Below are 16095 nucleotides of genomic sequence, written 5' to 3' on the forward strand. Positions count from 1 at the left end.
GCCGGCGCCCGGCGGCGGGCGGCCGCGGGATTCGGGGAGCCGGAGCCGCCGCGGGAGCCTGGAAATGTCCTGTCTCTGCTGCCTCCTGGTCAGATACCTGTTCCCGGCCCTCCTGCTTCACGGTGAGTCCGGAGGTGACCCACTGCCTCCCCGAGCCCAAGGAGTGGGAGCCGCGATGGCCCTGGACTCAACCCGAGGGGCAGGGCGGCCACGGCTGGGGCTGCGCTGTCCCGGGCGGGGGCAGGCTTGGGGAAAGCCCCGCGCCGGCCTGGGCGCTCCTGGGAGACGGCTCTCCGGTGTCCTAGCCCCGGAGCCCCTGCGCCCCGAGCGGCTTTGCTGCAGGAGTGTTCTCCCGTGGGGGGGTGCGAACCTGTGCAGAGCACCCCTTTTCCCACGCACACAGGCACCAGGTGCGTCCGCGCCGTGGAACTTTCAAACGATCGACTGTAAGGAAACCGCACGCTCTGCGATCCGGTGTCCAAAGCGTCAGATGCAGGAGAAACTCTCGGTGCGGTTCCAGCTTTTACGGGACTGTAACGAGAAACTCTGGTCATTTAAGGGGGAAACCATTTCGGGGGGCGGGTTATGGAGCGTTTCTCAGAATTCGTGTGTGTTGTCTGGATGAGCTTTGACTCACTCTGAAGGGGTGATGGTGGGGTTCCCTCCTAGTGCACAGATGGGTAGAGGCTCCTGGAGTCTTTGGCTGCGGTTTCAAAGAGCAGGGAACTTCTAACAGCCAAGACGTAATAATTAAAACCAGTCTCCCGAGGCTCGCCTGACCTTGATGCTTTATTTCCCTGTGCTCTTGCTTAATGGTTTTGTTTCGGGGCTGCATGTGCCACACTTTCTCAGGAGCTGTGCTAAACCCTTAGCCAGGGAACATCAGCCCTTTAAAAGGGTTCCAGAAATTGCAATGAGAACAGTTAGGTGGAATTGCACTAGAGTGTGACGATGCAGATTTTGTGGTTGGTCGGTATTGACAATCGTGACATGCCACGGAGGAACAGATTCAGATGTCTTCCACAGACCTTCCCTCATGGTCAGGCACTGAACATTTCAGCAGAGTGACCCCCCCAGGAGCACCGGTCCTCCTTCCTCAACACCCCTCAACAGCCACTTAGAATCTGGGCTGATGAGATCAGCACCCTCAACAATTCTCCTTCCGGGTTCTGAGCAGGAGCCTGCAGTGGATCCAGCTTGAGAGTGCATGTAGCCAGGACTGAATGTCAGGCTGTGTTCCTTAGCCCACAAGCTGCTGCCTTGCTGTTTTCTTTCAGGTCCCCCCAGGAGGCTTGCCCCAAGCCACAGGGTGTGTGGGCATGTATTCTTGGGCCAGACCTGCCTGATTGCCAAGGTGCATGTTGAGCCCCTGCGATCCCAGAATTTAAAAGTCAGGATGGAAGGCTTGCAGTTAGAGGGCAAAAGAGAGAAGGTGTAATTATAGGGTTGAGCTCCTAGGCCCATCTGCTTAGAATTACAGAGCAGTTTTAATCTTTGGCTGAAACATGAAACAAATCAGAGGCAATGAACAGATCAAACAGCAGCTACCACACACACAAGAAAAAAGAGATGAAACAGGAAAATTGTCCCTTTAAAGAAGTCTGTTGTAATATCTTAAGAAAAAGATAGCATGGGCAGATAACTTTAAAATGAAAAATTACTTGAAAATTTGGTGTGAACATAAGTTTTTGCATAAAATCGTTGCTTTTGAACTACAAAAGCAATCCTCAGAGATGGAGCCTACTCCTGTCCAGATGGAGCATTTTCTTCTCATTTTGAGCTGTCAGGCTTGTATTATACTTTCTACCCTCCAGTCCAAGCTGAGATAGTAATAGCTATCAGGCAGGTAGCAAAACCCCAAGTATACCCTTAGTGAGGTTATAGTATAGCCCTAAATCTCCCAAATTAGAGTCTGGAGTCTTAGGTAACTCCTTGGAATCTGGGGATATACCCAGACACAGAGGTGCTGGAGAGGACTGAACCGCGGGGAGTGAGAGAGTAACTTAAGGGACAGGCTGAGTATGAAGTGGTGGACAGCGGGACCGGAACCACAGCCTGTACACGTGTGTGTGTGTGTGTGTGTGTGTGTGTGTGTGTGAGAGAGAGAGAGAGAGAGAAGAGGAGGACATAAAATAAAAAAGGGGGTTGCAAAGTTTAATTGGATGACGTGGATTAAGCTACAGAAAACTATCCAACTTCAAAATGAATCTGCAGTGGCAAAATTATTAAAACTGAAGTAGCCCTAAGATCTACTTAGATCCATCAGGGAGAGTTGGGCTTTAGTGCAGAAAATAAACAGAGAGAATCATGTTCAACTTATAAATCTTTAGGATTTAAGGAAGGTTTGTCATAATTAATTAGGATAATATAAAGCGGTAGAGAAGAAGTGGGTATTCTCCCCTTCCTCCCTGATTTTTTACTTGATTGAAGTAGTGTCTTAGTTATCTAGTGCTTCTACAACAGAAATACCACAGGTGGATGGCTTTAACTAATTTATGCTCTCATAGTTTAGGAGGCTCAAAGTCTTGAATTCAAGGTGCAGCTCCAGGGGAAGACTTTCTGTCTCTCTGTTGGTTCTGGGGGAAAGTCCTTGTCATCAGTCTTCCCCTGGTCTAGGAGCTTCTAAGCACAGGAACCCCGGGTCCAAAGGACATGCTCCACCCCTGGCTCTTCTTTCTTGGTGGTAATGAAGTCCCTTTCTCAGCTTGCTTGTTGAATCTCTTTTATATGTCAAAAGAGATTGGCTCAAGATACAACCTAATCCTGTAGATTGTATCCTGCCTCAGTAACATAACTGCCTCTAATCCTGCCTCATTAACATCATAGAGGTTAGGATTTACAATACATAGGATAATTATATCAGATCACAAAATAGAGGTCAACCACACAATACTGGGAATCATGGCCTAGCCAAATTGACACATACTGGGGGATACAATTCAATCTATAACAAGTAGTTTTATCAGAAAATGGGTATTAATCAACCTAACCCAAGAAAATGGTTTTGTGACTATGTCCTACTATCTATAGTTAGAGATTTTACAAGCATTCAAAAATTCTTGAGTAATAGATGGAGCGTGATCATATATTTAAATTGAAGTTACAAATCAGAAAGAATCTCGGGATAGCATGATGATTTTTTCCCAAGAAATATGACGTTTTTCTAACCATATGATGTCATTTGTCTGTTTATGGGAGCAATTTCTAGGTAAAAATATATTTCCTATGGTTATGAATGTACTTGTGACAAAGTTTAATAAATTTAGTTTCAGACATCATTTATAGATTTTTATGCGCACAGTTTGTGTTAATAAGATTAAGAAGTCCTCTTCTTTATGAAGAGCCTTGTGAGGGAGGATGCTGTAGATACCATATGTTTGGTATCCATTCATTGTTCAGTTTTTTGGTTACTTCTATTTCAATTCATTGCAAGTCATAAATCACCCCCAAGTGCCTATCGGTAGTTTAGACTCTGGCGAGACTCGAAACTGTTGTTTATTTTTCTTATTTTTTTAAACTGTAAATGTAGTGCAAGACCCAAGTTCAAAATCTGATGGCATAAAAGTATACATCTCAGTTTTACTTTCCTCCCCTTCAGATTCCGAAAACAATTGCATTTCTTAATCCAAATAAAACCTATTGGATGTCATGAAGGTATGCAGCTGGAAGACATCCATTATCACTGTTTTCTTTGCTTCCATGAAAAGCCACAAGAGTTTCAGATGTCAGATTCTAAAAATCATTCAGTTCCAGAAACACAGATTAGCATGAGGTAGTCCAGAGTAACTGGTGCTTTAACACACTGCAAAGCACTAATTCCCTTTGCTAATGAAAACATTTGTTTTTAAGGTTGGGAGCTGATGTTGGGAGAGATACTCTTTCCCAAATGCTGTTTACTTTTGTAGAATTCATTGACTTTTCTGAAAGGTAAAGACTCTTTGGAGCTATTCCCTTTCGTTCAAGCTTATTCTGTCAGAACTTTTAAAAACTGTAGCGATTACCACATGATAGCTTAACCAACAAAATGGGAAGACATTTAAATAGGATAAAATGGAACTCTTTGAAGTGCCATTTTACTGAAGACAGTTTTGTAACCAAGAAAATATTTTCTTTCCTGCACCTTTTTCTCCCTTAGTCATAACATGAAAATGAGATTTTGCAAAGAAACATGGCTCATCTGTAAAACACAGGAAGGCAGGGCCTTAGATTAAATATTCTCTCGTTAAATAAGTTGACTTCCTTGAGGCCCGTGACTGCAGGAGAACCAGTGCAGTTCCATCATGCAGGGCTCATTTTTTCTCCCCATAAAGGAGGAGAGAACTGAGTACAGGTGGATGCTCCTACTGTAATTCTGTACTGTTTTTGAACAGACTGGTGACAACGTGATTTAATGAATTAAAGCAAAGCATAAAGCGTTTAAGGCTACGTGTGAAATGTCAGTGATTTTATCCCTTGGATGAAAGCATATACAGCAGGACATGTCTTCAGTAGACTACAGATAGAGTTGACGTGATTACAGAGAAAATGTAAGGGAAAAAAACTGCCATAAATGTCATAATTTTATGTATATGGGTTGTTACCTAGTATTCTCCAGTTTGGGAACAAAATTATTCTGGGAAGTTGTAAGTTAGAGGAAGGGTTTTCCAGTTTCAATCATTCAGCTAACTATTCATTCAACAAGTTTGTTGAGGCTGGGAGCCCTGGTGGCCCATTGATTTAAGCGCTCAGCTGCTAGCCAAAAGGTCATCAATTTGAATCCACCAGCCGCTCCTTGGAAATCCTACAGGGCAGTTGTACCCTGTCCTATGGGGTCGCTATGAGTCAGAATTGACGGCAACGGTTTGGTTTTGGCTAACTATGTGCCAAGTGCCACAGATTGCTGGGCACAGGGGTTGTGAGGAGAAGCATTTCCCCTTTTCTGAAGATTCCTGGAGAATACCTAGGGGTGGGAAGAAATGCTTATGGTAGAGCCCCAGAGCTAGGGGATGGCACACTATGGCTGACTGCAAACCGTACTCACACACGTACACACACACACGCACACACACACACACACACACACACACGGCTGTGCCAAAGAGGATGGGTATGCAGCAGCAGTTAGCTGCAGATCCAACTCGGAAAATTTGCAATCTCTGCTTCAACACTAGTGTCTAATTGGGACCATGGTGTTAAGAAGAAAATGCCATAAAAAATTACCTCATTTTCAGCTAAGGTTAAATGGAGCTAGGAATTTGAGATCTTGACATTAGTATACGTCTATCAAAAAAAAAAAAAGGAAAATACTTTTAAATATGAAGGTTTAAAGATTGGTGGAAGCAGCTTTCTTAATTTTTAGCACCAAAAAAAAAAAAAACTTGAAAGTAAAAACAAGCACTTGGTGAGCACCTGTGTGTGGGGGAGTAAAATCCAGCCCTGTCTGATCCACAAACACTTTTATTCCAAAAAAATGGAAGCTGTGCTGGAGTTTATCTGGCAATATCCACTTCAAAGGACACATTTACAGTAATGACTGTTTATTTAATTGGGCAGGGCAATTTCATGGCTAAGTAATTACCTGTGTTCAATCTAATCAGTCACATTTTACCTGCTTCAAGTTTTTACATATCGCTCAGGTTCTGACTTGAGAATACTTTCCTCCTTCTGATTGTCAGAGTAATAGATGGCACATTATATAAAGTGTGGAAACATGCAAAATGAATAAGAGAAACAATCAATCCGAGCCCTTCTGCCCAAATACAACCATTACTTCTATTTTGGCATTCTTATCTAGTTTTTTTTAAATTAAAGGCCATTTTTTAAGCGTGTGTGTGTGTGTGTGTGTGTGTGTGTATTTGTGTATTTGGTCCCAAGCATGCTTGAAAATGCTTGTTTCCTTCCCAACTAATTTTACATGTGATTACATGTAAAATGGCCTGAAACGTTTGGTTTCTCAATCTAGATAGGCAGGTGAAAAACTGTGGAATGTACTAGATAGTTCACATTTTTAAAATATTAAGAAATCAGGGAGCTGGACGTGGAGTCTGCCAGCCTCCTGTTTCACTTTTTCTTTTCGTATGTCAGCAGTGTCTGCGCCAAAGAGGTAATCCAGTGCGTAGTAGGCACTCAGTCATTTGTTGAATGATGAATACTGACTTTGAAACGGCAAGCGGCCGCTGCTCCGCCCTTTCTGTCCCAGACCCTCGGCGGCGCTTGCTGGGCCGTCTCAGTGCCCCGGCTTGCCTTCTGAGAGTACCACGGCTTTACGAGGAGGGTTTGCTGTGGGGCCCGTAGCAGAAGCACCGTACTTGTTCCCTTTGAAGACTGCTGAGGACTGCTTTCTGTATTCCTGATCTGGGGAATTCAAGCCATGTGAGCTGTTAACCTAGTCACACAGGCCTTTTATATAGGGTGTAGATCTCTGTGGAAATGGTCAGCTCTGCTTCCTTCCATTTAGAGAAATCGGGTTCTTTAAAATTTGTTATCATTGGGAATTTCCACTCATTGAACAGTATAGCTTACTAGGATTATGATTGTGGAATAATTTATTCCTTGGGAGAAAATCACTCGCCCACCAAAAAAAAAAAAAAGAAAGAAAGAAGCCCTCCAGGGCCCCAGGATCTCATTTAGATCCCTGGAAGTGGCAATTTGTAAAATTGTACCCTAAAGCCCTCAGGACTTAACTTGCTTCAACGGGTGAGTGATTTCCATCCTGAATCTACTTTTTCTCTCTCACTCACTCAAAAGAAACTAGTCCTTTGCTATAATAATTTTTATACAGGCCATGGGGCTCCTGGTGTTTGTGACCATTCTGTAGTGAAGTCATTCTGATAACCTCCTTCATCAGAATTCCGCTGGGCTGGCCCAGTGCTGTGGGGGGCTCTGTTTCCTTGGCGTTATTGAGCGTTTATGTAACACTCCCATCGAAGGGTTTTCTCCAGTTACCCTTTCCGTGCCTGCATAGCAACTAGCACTTGATTAAATGAGATAATACACGCATAAGGTGAATTGCCAAGTGTTCAGCAAACAGTAGTTATTTTCACCATTGTTATAATTTGTAGTTTATAGAGGAGACAGAGGGACAGAGATTGGATGAGTTCCCAGAGCTACCTGGGAGACTAAAGTCACACAGCCACTCTCTTGCTTTGCAGTTGTTGAATCCTTTGAGATGCTGTTTTCCCTGAATTCGTTTTCAGCAAAATTTTAATAAATGGGAACCAATTAACTAGTCCCCTCAATGAACCAAAGGATTTAGAATACTCAACCAAAATGTTAATGTTATCTGTATGTGCACTAACATATATATATTTTTTCTTCTTGTCTTAAGAAAAATAAGGGGGGAAAAAAATAAGGGCTGGTATATGATCATTCAGGCTCATTATTTCTCTGGCCACAGGACCATCCCGTGAGCACTGTCCTAACAATGACCTTGAGTCACTTTGAGCACTCGAATCATCAGAGAAAGGTCATAATGTCAACTGCATTCAACATACAATGGCAGGATTTTCAACAACCAAATATTGTGCTTAACCAACACTTTATATTACACAAATAATCCAATTAAGTGAAGGGTTTTACAAATTATTTTTATAGAGAATAAGTACGTTTATTATAAATAATTGGTGTACTGAGACAGGAACTATTACTGTTGTTAGCTGCCAGCCTTGAGTACTGTATTGCTAAGTACAAGGATGATTGATTTATTATATTTAATATATATCCAAGTAGGACATACGGATATCTTACAAAAGTTCTTTTCCAGTGCAGTGCTAAATGAGTATAGGTTTCGTTCTTTACTTTTTTTCTCACTCCTTCCTTCCTTCCCTTCAGTATAACTTCTTGGTAATACCTCTTCCACCCTAATATGCAAAAGATGGTCAGTACATCTCCAAGAATACAAAAAGGATTTAGTAGTGTTTGTGGAAATCAATTCCCTTCTTTTCTCTGTCTAATTTATTCAGTTGATAAATGATACAACACTGAACTATTGCTATAGCTTCATAATTGATCTTCCTGCTTCTAATCTGCCCCTCCATGCCTCCAAAAAGGGGCTTTCCTCCTTCCCAGCGGCACCTCTGCCCTCCTCCTTGGCCACCCTGTGCGCTCTCCCGCTGGATCACCTGCAGTTCTGATATGAATCATTCCCTCACACCGCCGTGTGTTTGAATGTGCTGTGTACTCTGCCGAGAGAACTCCCTTTCAGTCTTCAGGATGCTCCTCTATGCATCCCCAAGGAAGCATTAAGAGCCTCCCCTTTCATTCTCCCGAGTCCCTGGACAGGCCCACGTGTGGCTGGGATGCACCTTCCCTGAGTGAGGCTCCTCCAGGTATCACGCCTGGAGCTTCTGTGCCTAGCAGTGTCTGGTCCTTCAGAGCCTTAGTGATGGTTGGAATGAACGAGTTGCTGGTTTGAGCCCCAAATCTGGAGTTGATGCAATGAGCTGTGGGTGATATAATGAACACAGGGTTCCCTGGGGTGATCAGAAATCTAAGCGTGGTCTCTTTAGAGGGCACCATGGCTGCTTCTTGAGAAGGGAACCTTAAAAAATACAGCATTGCCTTAGAGCATGGGCCAGAAATAATCGCACTGTCCTTGGTGAGGCCAGGCCACCTGTACAGCTCTTCCCACAGAGGGTCCTCATGATGCTCACGTTGGTCCCGTCAGGCCCGTGAGCGCTTCTCCAGGTAGGTGCAATAGTGAAATGGAAATGATTTGCCTCCAGAAACCCTGAGTAATTTAGTCACTTGCCTGCTTTCCAATGATGTGCATATTGGTTATTGTATTTTATTTCTTCCACCACTGGTTAAACGGTAGACCCCCTTCACTGCGTGCCTCTAGCCTGTGGATGGCCTGTGTAGGTGATCATACACCCTCTCCTTCTGCCTTTGCAATCCCAGCCTTCCTTCCCTAGAGCCCTCCTCCATCATCTGTGCCCTTGTTCCTTGACATCCAGGCCAATGACACCTCACAATCCTCAAGGCCAGAAAAACTTGTATTTATTCTTCTTTACTCCTCTGGGCCCTAAAATATACAAAGTAATAGTAGGTGTTTATAAAACTGAGTAGGACTTGGCAACAGCCACAGAGCATGGTGCTCTGGATCCCACCCTCTGCTCCATCAGGTCGTCATTCAGCTTTGGGAGCCCCTGTCTCTTTACCCTGAACATGCTGGGCTTCTGAGAGTGCAGAGTCCGCCTGGCTCTGGGCAGCTCATAGCATTGCTTCAGCTGTTCTGTTAGTCAGGAAAGACTTTCTGAGGACAGCCTAAAAGCCGAAGCATCACTTAAAGTAATAAGAGCTAACTTTCAATGAGAACTTACTGTGTCCCAGGCCCTTTGCTAAGAAAACCGTCTCAGTTCATCCTGAAAACAACCCCAGAACATGGGTCATGGACTGAAGTGTAGAGAGGTCAGGTAATTTGTTCAAGGTCACAATGCTAATACTTTTATTTCATCAGTTATAAAAAGATGCACTTTTTTCATACTTTAAGGTCTTCGAAGTTGGTATGCACCTTATGATCAATAGGGTTTACAGCCCTGCCAGCCAGCAGGCAGTGGTGGGAGGAGGTGCGTGAACTTGCCTATGTGACCTTGGATGCAGCTGCTAATACTGTCTTCAGCTCAGTTCCTTCACAAGTGTCGCTGGTACACCATCTCTTGAGTTCAGTTGCAGATAAGCTGGTTTTGAAAATAGAGCAAAATGTCTGAGTTGAACGTGCTTCGTTTCTTCTCCATAACTTACTTAAGCATTACGCTCTCAGCACGGACAAGTAAAATCATTGTGAGAAGCAGAAGGGCCTCATCACAGAGCAGTGGAGTGTTAATTTGATATTAATGAAGCAATGTTGATCACTGGAAGAATAACCCTAATTCCATATTTCCTCACACAGCAACAGTCAGTTACTTGGAAAGAAAGATACCCACAGAAAGATGAGACTGAGGCTGGGTTTTTGTTTTGTTACCGAGATTCGTGCGTAGCAAACGGTTACCAATCACAGGTGGAGCAACGCAGCTGAAGGCCAGAGAAATTGCCAAATCTCTTTGAACAGACACAGTAAGTTTCAAAGCAGTCAGAGGCTTCTGTGGATGATCCACGTGTGCCTCAGGAGTGTTGTCAGGCACGAGTCACTGTTAAATGGAAGTGTTTTCTTCCCCCACTGGTACGTACATCTATGACGCATCTATGACGCATCGTAACAATCACTGAAGTCTTACATTCAGTGAAATCCTCTAAGTGGCAGATCTAGTTCCAAACCCAAGCAGCCTAGCTCTGGAGATTTCATCTGCATCCACTACCCCCCTGGCTTTGATGATATTTCTGTGAAAATATTTTGCAAGGAGTAAAGAGGTTTACAAACGATGGCATCTTTACTGAATGCTTAGTAGGCCATATTTAAGACAGAATCTTCCCCAACTTCCAATACATTGTGAATTTAATTCAAATCCATTTCAAGTTAACTACATTGTCATTGATCACGATGCATGTGACCCACTAGACAACACATTGTAGTTTGTTTCATTCCTGGATTACCTAATAAAACATTCCAGAAATGCTTACAGTCATCAGGGTAATTACAACTATTGGGCTTGTGGTTACAGTGAATAGGACCCAGTCTTCTTACACTGGGTAAAAGTTAACTGAGTGATCAAGACAGGTGTCAGACAGATGGGGACTAAAACGTTAGGAAAGGGGTAAATACTTGATTGGAAGACGTAGTTTAGATGTGTGTCCATGGTAGGATTGCTAATATTTCACCCTGAGTGTTTCAGACTTTCTACCTAGTCCGGTGCCACAGCAGAACAATAGAAAGGGCAGGGCCCTATGACATGTTAGAGAGCAGTTCAAAATATGTACATGTTGTAAACCAGCTTGTTTTGAAAAGAGAAAGAAAAATATGACTGAGTCAAGCACACTTGCTTCCTTCTTCTAACTCGCGCCTTTTCCCTGAGGAGGACTGGGTGAGGGGGGAGGAGAATACCCAGTAGTGTTTCTCTAGTGGACATGTCTTCCCTCTCAAGGAAACAGGCGGCCACAGGGAAGCTGGCTCTTGTTTAACCAAACAAGCACTGATAATGACATCACTAGGCGTGGATTTTTAATTTTTGGTGTTCTCCTCCAGTTAGCTTAGGTCACAGTCAGTTGACTTGGCTAAATGGAGTTGGTTGAGAGGTGGCATTTAGTCTGAACACGGCACAACCACGTTTCTAGAAGCTCTTCTCAAAATTTGTATTTAGTTGAATGGCACCTACGAGTATCTTCACCTAATTGCCTTTCACTTGATTTAAGATCTGCAAGAACAAGTTAGAAGCTGTTTTTTCATCCAAAGGCCAACACTTTACTCATAGGAAAACCTGTGAGTTCAGATGTTGAGACTTGTGTCTTCTTAATGCCAAAGACTTTCGATAAATTAATTCAGTCTTCTGAATGTTTTACCCACAGGATGGCAAATACCTGGATATTTTACAAATACCTGAATGTTATCGGTCTTTGGGTCTGAGTTGATCCAGATAAGTTTTCATTATATTGCTCTAAGTCACTATATTCTGGATCTAACTTTGCATTGTCAAGTGTTCTTTCATTAATCATGGTTTCTGTATGGTTATTGAAGTGTTGATCAAAAATATGTAACTGCCCTCCCATAAGTAGCATTCTCACAGGTACATTTATTTATTTTGCATAGTCTTTTTCTTTCATTTTTGTAAATTTGCTAACTAGTGTCTTTTTTGTTAACACAATGTTGACTACATAGTAGGTCCACAATAAAGGCCAGTGGATTTGTTGATTTCTTCAGGAGTGAATCCCAAAGGAAACAATTGACCTTCATATTATAACTCCATTTTTCTCTCTTCTTTTTTTATTGTTTTATTATGGTAGAAATATATATAACAAAACATTTGCCAAAGTAACATTTTTTACATGTACAGTTGTGACATTTATTACATTCATCATGTTGTGCAACCATTACCACTGTCTGTTTCCAGATTATTCCACCACCATTAACAAAAACTCACTGTTGCTTCAGCAAAGACTTCCCCTTCCCCCTCCCTACCATTCCTGGTAAGCACTAATAAACTGTGGGTCCTGTATATGTGCCTATTTCATATAAGTGGGATCATACAATATTTGTCCTTTTGTGACTGACTGACTTTGCTCAGCATAATGTTTTTAAGATATAGCATGTACCAGCACCTCATTTCTCTTTATGGCTGAGTAATATTCCACTGTATGTATGTAACACATTCTGTTTATCTATTCATCTGTTGATGGACATTTTAGGTTGTTTTCACCTTTTGGCTATTGTGAACAATGCTGCAATAAACATTGTTGTTCAATCCATTTTTTTCAGTGCTTTATTCTGAACACTAGGAGGATGGTAGTTTTACGTTTGTAAATTTTGGCCAACCTAAGCTGCTTGTGGTACTGAAGATAAACTTAGATCTAGTATTCCTTTACCCCTGGAAAATAAAAACATGCAGTTTTTTTGTAATTCATTCATAATGTTAAGCCTTATATTGTATGTTTGTCACCGCCTTTTGTGGGGGTGAGGGGCTTGACTTGAAAAGTAGTGGAAGGAAAACACCACACCCTTCCCAAATTGTAGGAAAAACGTAGGTGCTCCCCCAACCCCCCTGTTGATGAGCAGCTTTGTAGAGACATCCATCTGGAGACCGAGAACCGAAGATGCATGTCTTGGCAGAAGCAGATCTCAGCTGGGAGTCTTTTGGGAGTGTTCCTTGGGCCTTCTGCCACACCACCTTTGCCCAGGTTCCATTTTCACTAAGCCGATCTCCTGGCCCTTTCCTCACCGAAATGTGTCTTTGTGCTTGTCTGCCCTTCCTGATACCTCCTTTGTCACCGCTTCCTGCAATCCCACCTCCTCCTCTTTGGTAATTCTGGAGCATGTCCATTTCTTTCTTCTGTAAACCCTGTTGCATTGATGTGCCTACACTACACAGGCACTCGTTGAGATGCACAACCTCATGTTCATAGACGCATGGGTTTGAATTCTGGCTTTGCCACAAACTAGCTAAGTAACCTCAAGCAAGTCAGGTGGGTAGTCTTGTGGATCTCAGTTTTCTCACCTGTGAAATGATATCCAAGGACACTCCCAGTTTAGGAATGTGAGTTCTGTGAGACCACAGATAACATCTGGTAGGGTCAGAGCCCGTTTCCAATTTGCAGCTGTTTCACTGCTGCCCTGCCAAAGGCAATTCTTCAACCGGATTAATGTCTGCCATGAATTCTCCTGTGGGCTAACTTCTCACTTTTCTTTTTCAGGGCTGGGAGAAGGTTCTGCCCTCCTCCACCCCGACAGCAGATCCCACCCGAGGTCCTTAGAGAAGAGTGCCTGGAGGGCCTTCAAGGAATCCCAGTGCCACCACATGCTCAAACATCTCCACAATGGTGCTCGGATCACCGTGCAGATGCCGCCCACAATCGAGGGGCACTGGGTCTCCACAGGGTAAGAGCTGTAAGAGTAGGAGTGGTCGGGAGGACCCAGAGAGCACACTTCAGTGGAAAACCCTTGTTGTGCTTTCTCAGATGCATAGAAACTTTATATGATGTACAGTGATACAGATGTTGTCTACATTTTAACTAAGAGCCAAGCAACTTTTTGAAACTATGGTTGGTAAAGAAACAGAGCGAAGTACTGTAGAAACCTTAGGCTAAAGCACAGATTATATTGTACCACCATTAACCATGTAGCGTGAGTGAATAGATCCTTGTTTACTGAACTCTATCGGACCACTTGTTTATAAAAAGAAACCATTAGCAAGTGGAATTAAGAGTGTGTTTCACCAACCCTGAAACATGACTTGCAAAGCTTCTTATGGTCTGAATATTCTAGCCATATTCTGGTAATTTAATATATGGCTCCAAGTTCTAAGAGTAACTTAAAAGGTACTCAGGCTACCTTGACTAGCCAGGGCATAGTGCTTGGATTCTTTTCCATGCTGAGCTCTGTCCCAGTCTGAGCTCCGGCTTATCTTCCATTTGGCCTTTTAAAAATAGTCTAGAGGCACACCTGTATTTTCTTTTTCTACCCATTAAATTGTTGAGAATTACCAAGACTAAGTCTGGGATCTGATAGCTTCTCCCCATGCACTGTACCTGGGATATGGGTAGCAGCCTCCAGATACCTTGGAGAGAGGTCAAATGATATGAGAAAGAGAAAAAAGAAGTTTTATAAGATGATGAAGACCCAGAATTTTTTTTAATGGCATCTCTCAAAATAACCACACAATAAATATTTGCATAAACAATCTTATTTTGACGTGCTTTAAAATAGTTTATCAATTTATTCAGTACATATTTATTGTGTGCTGACTGTGCCAAGCATGATTCTAGATTTTCAGTATATAGCAGTGAACAAAACCAGACATGGTCCCTGTCTTCAGGGATTTTACAAATAAAAACACAAAGAAATATATAATTATAAAATGTGGTGCTGTGAAGGAGAAAAAAAAATACCCAGGTGCTAAGAGAGAATATCCCCAACTAACCCAACCCATTGCCATGAGTCAGTTCCAACTCATAGCAACCCTGTAGGACATAGTAGGACTTCCCCATGGGGTTTCCAAGTTAAATCTTTATGGAAGCAGACTGCTACTTCTTTCTCCCACGGAGTGGTTGGTGAGTTCAAACTGCCGACCTTTTGGTTAGCAGCTGTGAGCTTAACCCCTGCGCCATCAGGGCTCCTTGAGAGAATACCAGGGAGTTCTATTTTAGGTTGGGGTGGGGTCAGGGACCTCTACTAAAGAAGGTGACACTTGAGCTGAGAAGCGTTGGCTGTACAAAGACTAGAGAAGAGCTTTCTAACTAGGACGACCAGCAAGGAGCAGGCTGGATCGCAGAATGCGTCAGAGCCTGGCTAGACAAGTATAGTGACTGAGGGGAGACTAATCTCAAGTGGGGCTGGAGAGGAGCGTGGGGCCAGATCTCAGGGAACCTTGCAGGCCCCATCTTGGAGTCTGGCTTTTAATCTAAGAAAACTGCAGCCGTTGAAAATTTTCAGTAAGGGGCATGCTTAAAATATGACTCAACTTTACTAAAGGGCACCGTGACTTTTGTGTGGCAAATGGATTGTAGAAAAAGTGACTTTGGGATGACCAGTTAACAGACTATTGCACCAGTTCTGGCTAGAGACAGTGGAGGCTTAGGTAAGAGTAGTGGCAAGGGCGATGGGGAACATGAGTGGATTTGAGATCTACTTCACTTTGGAGGCAGAATCAACAGATTGTCACTGCATACATAAAAAAATAAAAATAAGTGATCTTCTTATCTAAATCTTAAATGGTATTAGTCACTGCTTACACTAATTTTTTCCTTGGAAGAGAAGTCTTGGGTCTGTTCTCTCTCCTTGTTCACAGATTATGAATGTTCAAAGTACTGCTGAGTGCTTTGCATCCTCGTGATGTTATTTGACATCAACTGACAATATATAGCAAAAGGTACCTGCCTCTAAATAGTGTTTATCATTGACTGATTTGTTAACTAGAAAAGTTAAGATGTTAACAATTTTGAGTACCACTTGCCTTTGGGATTTCAGGCCAACTGTTTGCTTTAGCAATGCTAAGTAATCTCAAACCAGAATTCTTCGTTAAGGTTGTAGACGCAAACAAAATTGTAAGACCATAATTGATGAGGTGAAAGTCAGGATGTAACTTAGATGGGGATCTGGTAAAAGGTCACACGTGAAATGGCACTATATTGAAGAAAGCCCTCCTCTTCTCCCCGACGCGGGCCGTGCTGCCCATTGTGAACGTCTTACAATTTTAATTGTGTGAGTAAAACCTACTTAGCCATTTTATGTTCTGCAGACCTAGTCTAGATATTTCTGGTTATGAATATGTCATTTACCTAATACCATAGCAAAGGACATTTTCTCATTGTCAACCAGCCCAAATAAAAGGAACCCTTGTTTCTATTATGTGAGTTTTGCTTTCGCAATGAACACTAATTGCCCCCTTATTTTTCTGCTAGAGGGAAAATATCTTTCGAATGGACTAGAGGGTGAATTTCCAATTGCCTCTAGGTGATGTCTCCACAAGACCAGGTTCAGTTTCAGTATGTAGTTTCACCATGTAGTACCTATCCTCTCCATACAAGGCCTTA

General features: G+C 42.8%; 1 protein-coding gene across 1 annotated transcript in view; it reads left to right on the forward strand.

Moving 5' to 3' along the window:
• The first annotated feature begins 64 nt into the window (after window positions 1–64).
• The window catches only part of APCDD1 (APC down-regulated 1), a 32985-nt gene continuing 16954 nt past the window's right edge, over window positions 65–16095 (forward strand). The window contains exons 1-2 of the mRNA XM_004385806.3: window positions 65–122; window positions 13258–13441. Coding sequence (XP_004385863.2) covers window positions 65–122; window positions 13258–13441 — 242 coding nt within the window. The remainder of the gene's footprint in view (window positions 123–13257; window positions 13442–16095) is intronic.

Source organism: Trichechus manatus, unplaced genomic scaffold, assembly GCF_000243295.1.
Source record: "Trichechus manatus latirostris isolate Lorelei unplaced genomic scaffold, TriManLat1.0 scaffold00146, whole genome shotgun sequence".
NCBI lineage: Eukaryota > Metazoa > Chordata > Mammalia > Sirenia > Trichechidae > Trichechus > Trichechus manatus.